This window comes from Lolium rigidum, chromosome 3 (assembly GCF_022539505.1).
Source record: "Lolium rigidum isolate FL_2022 chromosome 3, APGP_CSIRO_Lrig_0.1, whole genome shotgun sequence".
Classification (NCBI taxonomy): Eukaryota; Viridiplantae; Streptophyta; class Magnoliopsida; order Poales; family Poaceae; genus Lolium; species Lolium rigidum.
Genome location: NC_061510.1, coordinates 408,512,174 through 408,522,850, shown reverse-complemented (window position 1 = coordinate 408,522,850; position 10,677 = coordinate 408,512,174). Strand labels below are relative to the sequence as shown.

At 43.4% G+C, this 10,677-nt stretch overlaps 1 protein-coding gene and 1 pseudogene across 1 annotated transcript; one reads left to right on the top strand and one right to left on the bottom strand.

Moving 5' to 3' along the window:
- Window positions 1-406: 406 nt before the first annotated feature.
- On the bottom strand, window positions 407-9,126 carry LOC124697840. Its single transcript, XM_047230373.1, has 9 exons — window positions 8,086-9,126; window positions 3,406-3,635; window positions 2,372-2,615; window positions 1,329-1,395; window positions 1,218-1,226; window positions 992-1,122; window positions 826-895; window positions 692-733; window positions 407-615 (listed from the first exon to the last, which is right to left on the bottom strand). The coding sequence occupies exons 1-9, from the start codon at window positions 9,124-9,126 to the stop codon at window positions 407-409; spliced, it is 2,043 nt and encodes a 680-aa protein (XP_047086329.1).
- Window positions 9,125-10,453, top strand: LOC124697839 (annotated as a pseudogene).
- Window positions 10,454-10,677: the final 224 nt, after the last annotated feature.

Here is a 10,677-nt window from a genome sequence, read left to right as displayed (position 1 = left end):
CAACAGAAATCAGCTTGTCGTTAGCTCGTTTGATGCCTCTGCTAACAATCCCAGAGTCATTTACACAACTTCCAATGCTTTCTCTTGTTGCTGTTGTTGACATGGTTCGGAAATAGAAGTTGTTGTCTGATCCAGCCATCTGTGAAGTCGAAGATGAAGCTCTAGCCACAGTCTACCGCGCCAGGCACATGTCCCACCCACCCACCCACTTACCGCACACTCCCTCGCCTCCCTTCCCCTTCCCAAGCGCCGCCCCACCCACTGTATCTCCATACTGCGTGCAACGACCATGCCGCCTAGCCTGCCTCCATGCTCCGCTCGCCATCGCCAGCGCCCATGTTTCCGATCCCACGTGTACACCAACATGTGGATTTACGCATGTGAAGGCACCCGTGCAAGATTTGGGTTAACTTCCAGCTACGGTGAGTAAATGTATCCCTGAAACCCCAGAGTTGCACCCACATATACTACTATGAGGCGGAGTGATTGACACTACACCACTACTATCACCACAAAGAGGATACAACTGCACGACTCGAAGATCGTCAGGTCTACACAAATGTTCCAACATATCTAGAGCTTCCAAGTAGTAACCGATTGCGCTGTCTCTGTCCCCTGCAAAAGTCAAAATCAAACGTGAGGCCATGGGTGCCCATGCACCTGGCTAAGACACTAGTAATTAAGATAGTACCTCTTTTCATGGAGACTTCAGCGAGAGCATAAAATATACTCCCTCCGTTCCTTTCTATAATGCCTATTGTTTTTTCGCATTTGTTTCAAAATATAAGAGTAAAGCTATGTTTTTTTTGCAAAGAACCCTTCCACCGATCAGATCAAGTCCGGAATATCTGGAAACCGGTCTGGTCATGTCTTTCTGAGATCTGTTTTCAGTTTCCTATTTTGTTTGTGATATCACTAGGGGGTTTTGTGTCAGAAAAAGGGCTCGCGCTAATTTCCGTGCCAAAAAACAATAGGCACTATAGAAAGAAACAGAGGGAGTATTAGCTTTCTCCATTCTTTTTTCTGGGCTCTTCACAACTATCTCCCTGGCAATATCCAACATTTTCCAGGCCAGATGCAAATCAGAAACAACCTCATTCTCTGTCATGTTAATGTCCTTATCTTTTTGATTCAAGTTTTCCCATGACCAATGAATATATCAGCATTAACCACAAAAAGAGAAATGCACATTTTTTAAATTTAGAAAATGCATTTACTTCTGTACTCTGTATTGAGAATGCAAACAGCCCACGAAGAATGAACATGGCATTTTTCTTTGGCCAAAAGAAAAGGTACTTCGAACTTGGAACGAGCATGAATAGATTAACGAGACTTCTTTCTCTTTTTCGTTTTTCTGGCGGACCTGCCGCGCAAGATCTTTGGTCTTCCCCTGGCCTGGAACCAATGAAAAAAACAATTATTATACTATTATAGACTAATCGTAATAAGAAAATAGATACAAACAACAATGTCATTCATAAAAGTGCATAAACGGTCCAACTTAATCAGTATAATGTGATCATATCATACCTTTGTGCATTTAAAACTCAATCGTTATAATTTGGATGGAAATGTAAGATACCAATTACTCCCCCTGTTCCATGAAAGTTGTCTGAGATTTGTCTAAATTCAGATGTATCTAGACACTAAATAACATCTAGATACATCCAAATTTTGACAAATCTCAGACAAGTTTAATGAGATGGAAGGAGTATTAAAGATCATTCCTTAGCTTCTGGATAACATGATGAATAAAAGGAGGAACTCTAAAGTAGTAACAACTACACTTGATAGACAGAAATTAAAAAATAAGTAGAATGAAGCCAGTGATCGATAGATTCATATATATTTAATCTGGCAATGCCATTTCAAATGTACAACTACGAAAGACAAAAGTAATATATTATACATATAAAAACAGAAGGCAAATAGCTGACTTATTGCACCAAACACACATTGAAAATATGGTCAACCCATAAAAACATCTCCTTGAACAATAGGAGTATTTTTATCTTTTCTAGAATTTATGAATTGCACATTAAGAAGTATTAGCAAAACAACATTAGTGTCATGTGGAATGACGATGAGGTCCAAGAATATGTCTTGGACAGCAAGCAGTTCAAGTCCAAAACTATTAATTTGCATTTGCATGAGTACACTATCGATTAACAGTTTATTAGGTATACTTCGATAAGAGCGAACAGGCGATGATAAATGAATGTAATCTGTGAAGTTTATCAACTATATAGATAAAAAAAGATAAGACTGTCTGCGACAGTAACAGTTTCAAGTTACAGTCGTTGGGTCAACTAATCCCACAGCTTTCTCTATAAAAAACTAAGCCCATGGGTGCAAGTGATATACTGTATACCTTCTCAGAATCATCTCCCTTCGATGGCAGAACATGCTCAACATTGCTACCAGAGGCTGACGAGCTCCCAGCATCATCTTTGCTGGTTATAGATGTAATTTTGACTGATTCTTCATTTAGTGCACTCTTGGATACACGACCCAAAGAATTGGTCGCAGCCAGAGCTTTGTGTAGCAAGGCATGTCCATATCTATAAAATGTGCTTGCGCACTGCGGAGCAAGTTCTCCATAGTGAAGAACCCTATGTGACAACAAGGCGTAAATTTGTCAATGCAGTATTCTGAGGTGGAACATCATAACCATTTTTCTGACACAAGGAGCTAACTATGTTCTGTTGACCGTTTTTATAACTACTGGCTAGTGCTTGCACAGATTAGGAATTACAACTCTGACCCACTATATAAATAAACTGCAGAGGGATGACATATTTACAAATAACCAGTACTGGAGAGGAATAATAGCACTTCTCAAATACGATAACACCTGCCCCTCAAGCACCTGGATTTTGATAGTAGTTGATTTGATGCTCATCGCAATACATTCATAACCAAAGATGTCAGGCCCTAACTGAACTCACTGATCCCTCAAACACCAACACACACCATCACGCTCACTGTTATAATGAACACATAAAACCAAAACAACACACTTGGTAACCACCTCATCATAGAACATCTTAAATAAATCCTGCTAAGCTAACTAGTAATGTCAAAGGCTCAAAGTAACTCAAGGCACATGAAAAAAGAACGCTGAACGAATTGGAAGCATTTTTTCCACAATCCATCCATATGTATGCTACAGCCTGTCTGGAAAAAAAAAGGAGTTCGGCATCAGGACCCTAACCAAGGAAAAAAATAGCGCGCTATAACAAAATAGCGTCGGCTGAAAAATACGCTATTAGCGTGCTATAGCGTGCTATTAGCGCGCTATAGCATGCTATAGCGCCGAAATAATGTAGCGTGGCATGTCCAAAAATGCTATAGCGTGCTATTAGCGCCGAAATAGCGCGCTATTTTTTTCCATGACCCTAACTGATATTGAGGGCACGGCTGAAGCAGTCACTTTCGTTGGCAAAGTTCCTCTCCTGCGTGGCCTTGCACCCCTTATCAAACAGCTTATGCGCAAACTTTAGTGTTTCCTCCTTAATAGGGTTCCGCGGCGGCGGCGGGTCATGGTGCTTGCCCCTGAGTGCTCTGAGCCTAGACCGTGGAGTATAGAAGCCGATAACTGGAATCAAATTATAGTAGCCATGAAAATCGCACACCTTCCTGATCCAATATGATTGTAGCTCGATCATGTAGAGGCCAACAGAGGTGCTTACGAAAATGGCATTCGCACCCTCAGTAAAGCCGAACACATACAGTGAATCCACAAAAGCATCATTTGGGAGCAAATTTTCTAAGTAGATGACCTGGCTCAGTACCTATGGCGCACCAGTGCCGCAACTCCACTCCCTTGACCACAAATTGAGACGCCATTTCAGGGATTCACTGACCACCAGTTCACCCTACTCCGAAAGCATTAGAGTGAATTTTCCTTTGTAGCTTTCTTCAGGTAAATCGAACTCTGCAAGGCTGTGCCTGGCCAAGATATTAGAGTCAGTAACCCGAGGAATTAACTTTACCACATCAATTAACTTGAAAATTCTCAAAAAAATGAATTAACTTGATATGATTTTTAATCATGATTGAGATGAACAAGTTATGGGTGTTAAATCACGAAACCCACTGGATTGATTTGAGTACAGTAAACAACTCTTTCGAAAGAACTGGAATGCATAGGAAACAGAAAAAAAAACATGAAAAATATGATCAAGCAGAGTATTTGAAGTGCTCTCTCCCGAATTAGATGTCACATATTTGTCTAGATTCGCATGTATCTATACACTTAAATGCGTTCAGATACATGCGTATCTAGATAAATTTGTGACCAAAAATAATTTGGGACAGATGAAGTACAATAGTTCATAGTTGAACTATTTTTCAGAAATGAAATGTTATATGCCTTGTTTCAGAAAAGGTTGAAACGTTTGTAATCAGGGGAGACGAAATGTGACATGTTTCTCATATCATCCTGGCTTCGAACAGAGCGCATTGCTTGCCCAAGCATTGCCAGAGCCAACTTCATCTGCATCCTCGTGGCCCTACAATCTACAACACCGTACGGTCGAAAGGAAGGTTACCTTAGCATAACTAAATACTTATGCACCAGAAGATATGAAAAACTACAAATGTTGATTTGGGAAGAATAAAAAAAATAGTACGACTTGCTTCGGAACATACCTTTCACAGGGTATGATATTTATTTACTGTGAAATGAAATTACTTCAAACATTTCCAAACACAGAACATGGGAACGACAGAGTACTCAACCACATCTTCAGCCGCCACAAAACTGAAGCAGCATTCACTTCTTCGTCCAACACTCCAAAACCCATCATAGCAGCACCATCAGGGTCAATGTCCTCCCATTTATTCTGGCTAGCCAGCTCTTTCTGCAACCATCTTATATCCAGCGATTGTGAATTGTACAGATTTCAATAGCTCAAGTGAACTGTTGAGAGTAAGCCTCGTGTCCAAGGAAAAACTTGTGGTAAATGAAGGCAATGATATACACGAACTGGAGTAGCTGACATCTGGCATACACGTTGAAGATATGAACCCATAAACCATGCTTATCATGAACAATAAATTATTTTATTTTGTGGCATTGCCTACTAATTAAATTGAATAGCAAACAAAACATTGATTAAATAGTCTCTTATAGAACGATTATTTAAATTCAAGCGATAAGTTCTGTGGAGTTCCAAGTCCCAAACAAGACTGTTATTGTGCACATGTAGAAGTACATGCGTATCTAGACAAATTTGCGACAAATAATTCGTGGGAGAGGGGTACAATAGTTCATAGTTGATCTACTTTTCACAAATATAATGTTATATGCCTTGTTTCAGAAAAGATGAAACGTTTCTAATAAGGAGAGAGGAAATATGACGCGTTTCTCATATCATCCTGGCTTCGAACAGAGAGTATTGCTTGCCCAAACATTAACAGAGCCAACTTCATTTGCATCCTCCTGGCCCTGCAATCTAAAACACCGTGTGGTCTAAAGCAAGGTTCCCTAAACAGTACTAAGTACTTATGCACAAGAAGAGATGACAGGCTACAAATGTTGATTTGGAAATAATAATAAATACTCCCCTGTCCCAAAATAACTTGCACAACTTTGTCACATTGTAGCTATTGATACATCTGAGAAAAATTGAGGAAGTTAATTTTTGGACGGAGGGAGTACTACGACTTGCTTTCGAACATATCTTTCATGGAATATGATAATTATTTACAATGAAATGAAATTACTCAAACATTTCTAAACACAGAACAGAGAAACGACAGAGTACTCAACAACGTCTTCAGCCGCCAAAAACCTGAAGCAGCATTCACTTCTTCGACATTTCGTACCCTCCAAAACAGCCCGCTCTTTCTGCAACCATCTTATACCCAGCGATTATGAACTGTACTGTTTTCAACAGCCTAAGTGAACTGTTGATATTTAGCCTCGTGTCCAAGTGAAGACTTGTAGTAAATGAAGACAATGATATACACAGACCATAAGACATATAAAAGTAGATGGATCAGTTATAAACTAGAAGTCGAGTAGCTGACATCTTGCATGCACATTGAAAATATGAACCCATAAATCAAGCTTATCATGCACAATAAATATTTTTTCTTTCTGTGAAAAATTATCTACTATCTATATGACAAAACTGAATAGCAAAAAAAAAAAACATTGATTGAATAGTCTCTTATAGAATGATGATTTAAATTCAAGCGATAAGTACTATTGAGTTCCAAGTCCCAAACAAGATTGTTACTCTGCACATGCAGAAGTACATGACAAATGTTTTATGTGTAAGTTCAGTTAATCCGACAACTTATCTGAGAAACCATCCCGTACAAGTGAAATTTCTTACAAAGCCAAGAGAACAATGCAAACCTCAGTGGAATCATAGATTTTACCAGAGTGGTGCAACCCCTGGCCTGGCACTTGTCTCAAGGAATGAACAATGAGATACAATACATTATTCCGACTCTTTCTCTGAAGGTGGAGTAACCTCAACGTTGCTATCAGGGCACGTTGAGTTCCCCAGTATCTTTGCTAGTTGTACCCTTACTAATTCTACATTTTGTGCAATCCTGGGAACATCACACAAATAATCTTTGGGCTGCAAGGCACATCCATATTGGTCAATAGTGCTAGCACCCTCCAGAGGACCTTCTCCATAACGAACCCTAGGTGAAAACAAGGTATAATATTTCAGTCTACAATTTAATGGGGTTATAAAAGAACATATGGCTATAAAAGTTATGTACCGCAGCAACTATTGTTCCAGCGTGTGTTTAACAACACAAGGTGCTAACTATGTTCAGTTGAGTTTCGCTTCTAATAAATGACTAGTGCTGGCGGCTGGCTCAAATCATGAGTTAAAATTGCAAAATACTACTCCCTCTGTCCCAAATTAAGCTGCTCAACTTTTTCTAGATACCGATGTACCTACACACTAAAAGCATCCCTAGATACAACCGTATCTAGACAAATTTGAGTAACATTTATTGGGACAGAGTGAGTACACAATAATTGCATAGCGATGAGATATTTGCAACTAGCAAGCACCAAAGGCGGGAACTACAAATGGAGGCCGAGCTACATGTTGCTCTCTATTTTCAAACATTCGAAAATCATAGTTTAAAGTTTCAAAAAAATCTGTATGTAGCCAATGATGAATGCTAGGCTACACAAATATGAAAAATATGCACATCTCAGTATAGTGAATAGTGTACATTTCAAAACTATAAAACTTGTCAGATTTTACCATTTTTGTGAATCCTAGAATATAAAGAATTTCAGATTAAGATTTTGCACGCTTGTAGGATACATCAAGATTTTATTTTTTATAAACTTTAAATTATAATTTTCGAATTTTTAAAAATAAAGTCTTACATGTAGCTCACTCTCCATTTGTCCACTCCCGCACCAGAGCCCAGAGGGATGTAACTCTTCTCAAATAGGACTATGGGACAACATCTATCACTCTAACAAGTGATTTAATGCTCATCATAATACACGTATCATGACAAAAGATGCCAGGTCCTAACTCTCAAGTATTGCTACCAAACAACACTAGCACTAATTCAACTCATTGAGCCCCTCAAATGCTAGCACAGACAGTCTAGCTCGCTGCCAAACACAAGAAAGATAAACACTGCTTGGCAACCATATTATACCATTCTGAACACATCCCGCAAAATACAAAAATAGCCCAAAATAGCTAAGGACACATGGAAAACAACAGCTGATCCTAAAGAGTAAGAAACTTAGGGGGAGTTTTTTTTCTTTCACAATCCTATCCATACAAATATTCCAGAGCAGAATATGAGAAGTGTTGGGGAGTAGAGAGCTCTAACATGATCTTGAGGTCATGGCTGGCGCTTTCCGAAAACGTTGTCAAAGTCCCCCTCCTTGATAGCATTGGATCCTTTCTCGAACAGTTGTTGCGCCTGATCAAATGTTTTCTTCAAATCTCCCCCATCCTCATCACCTGCCTCGTCACTGGGGCTCGACGGTGGTAGATAATGTCGCCCGTCTCGGGGCAAAGGAGTGTAGAAGCCGACAACCGGAATCAAATTAGAGAAGCCATGATTTTCACAGACCTTCCTGAACCAGTCCGATTGTAGGTCGATCATAAAGAGGCCAGCAAAGGTGCTCACAAAAATGGCATTGGCGCCCTCAGCAAAGCCCAACACATCCACTGAATTCACAAGAGCACCATTCGGGAGCGAAATTTCAAAGCAGATGACCCGTGTCACTACCCATCGTGCACCAGTGCCGCCACTCAGCTCCCTTGACCACAGATTGAGACGCCCATCCAGGGATTCGCTAACTCCCAGTTCACCGTTCTCCGCCAGCATGAGATTGAATTTCTCTTCGAAGCTGTTGTCAGGTGCGTCGAACACGGTAAGGCTGTGCCTGGCCAAGTCATACTCCTGAATCGCCTCACCGTCGGACAGGAAGTAGAGCATCGAATTTCTGACGAGCACGCTGGCATATAGTGTGAAGTTGCCGATCTCGCCGTGCAGCGAGGTCGGCTCGCCCCACGTGCCGGTCTCCGACGAGTACACGCACGCAGACGTGACGCAGTCCTCGCTTGGAGTGAAGTTATCGAAGATGGCGGTGAAGAGGAAAACCAGGCGGAAAGGACCCCCAAGGCAGTCGCGGTGGTCGCATCCGTCCGCTGCGCAGAATACGGCCGCCGTCGGGTACTCGCTCTCGAACGCCGTGGGCACCGGTATGCGCCACTGGGCGCCTGTGGTTGGCTCCCACAGGAGAAGTTCCCAAGCACCGCCCGGGTCGTTGGAGAGGAAGAGGGCGCGGCCGTGGCGACAGTCGATAGCCCGCCATGAGCGCCAGTCCGGGGCCGCGAGGGAGAAGGACGAGGCGGTGGTGGGGATGAAGTGCGGGATGCGCTCGTTATCCCAGCCGTGGAGGAAGCCGAGCACGGGTGGCGACCGGTGGTGGTCGTGGAAGCGGCGCCGGAATCCGGGGTGCGAGATGGCGAGGCCCCAGGTCTTGCAGACGAGGGAGGCGCGGAGGAGGCACCCTGGGTCGTCGGGCGGGAAGCGGAGGAGGATCTCCTCGACGAGCTCCTCGGGGAGCGCCGGCGGCGAGGCGCGGCGGCGAGGTGGCGCTGCCATGGTTGTCGCGTGAGTGTGTTTGGGTCTGGATTGGGGACACGGTGATTTTTCTGGAACCGGTTAACGTGGTTCGAATCGGAGTGACGCACTGCTGGTTGTTTTGCATTTCGATATTTGCTTTTTTTTCCACGAATTTCGTTTTGTTTTGGGAAATTCGTTCTTTGGATCAAACAAAGTGAAACGTAAATAATAATTAAATTGATAATAACTTCAATCCGCATATTTTTTTTCCTTGTAGGTGATTTTTTTGATCAATAGATAATATTGTGAAAAAACATAGGAGATTCTTATGAATTTGAATTCTAACATGATCTTGCAAAATCTTGTGTTGTTATTTGTAGTTCAAAAGATCCAAAGAGTCACCCTAGTTTATCCTCGGTTGTATCCCTAATCCCTACATCCCTACCGCGGACTCGGCTCCTCTACTGATGCAGTAGAGTAGCTACTGATTTACCGTTCATTTGCATCTAACGGTGATCTGAAACAAGATGATTTTTTTCTTCCTCTTGTGTAGCAAAATGCAATCACGGTGAACCGCCGTCAGTCGATTGCTCTGACGAAGGATAGGTATCCGGCTGGCCTGGTGACAGAGGGAATTACGAGCGAAGGCACGAGGGAGAGAAGGCGGCTCGATGCATGCATTAGCCTCGTCGCGTCGGCGCGACGGAAGGCGCAGGGCGCTGCATCGGCGCCCAGGTCCGTGGCGTGAACGTGCAGATCCTGGACAAGCAGGTGCTGCTGTTTGGTGCTCAGTTGGTACCCAGAGGCGCGGGTGCCCTGGCGTAGGTCAGCCGCCGCGTGCGCGCCATGGCAGAGCGGGTGCTCTGGCGCGAGCTCTGCGTCTCGAGGGCGCCGCGAATGTGGTGTCCGCGCAGGTGTTGTGGCTCTTTGGCGATGGGTGGCCGTCGCTGGCAACGGCGAAACTGCTCATCTTCCTGTTGCGAGTTGCGACGCCGTGCTGGGCCACTCCCCCCGCCCCCCCTCCCCCTCCCGTGTCCCAGTTCTCCAAGACATCCCTGTCGCGGTGCTACGGCAGGGACCTGTTGTACGTTTCGGACCCATGCGAGCATGCGATGCCCAACAGTGCCGCCGACGAAGACGTGGGCGCGAACCGCGGCGTGTTCCACGACTTCATGCGCTCCCGCACTGCTGGGCGGCTGCTACCACGCCTGCGGCGGGCCTTGCGATGTGCAGTGTGTGTTGCCGCCTCGGCGCACACGAGCGCCGGCAGAAGTACTTCGTCTGGGCAGGCGCATGGTCGCCGCAAGCTAGGAGGAAGACAAACTCATGGCGATGTAAAGCTCAGGTCACCGTTGGATGCAAATGAACGGTAAATCAACCTAATTACTGTATCGGTACAGTATCTACTCTACTGCAGAGGAGCCGCGCCCACCTACCGCTATTCTTAAATTTGGAATGTTGCACCTACATGTAGTTTTTACTTCCTCTGTTTCAAAAGTATAATGTGTATACTTTTTATTCAAGTTTAAACAGTGCAAAGTTTAATGAAATGTTAATAAGTACTTCCTCCGTTCCCTATTAATTGATTCT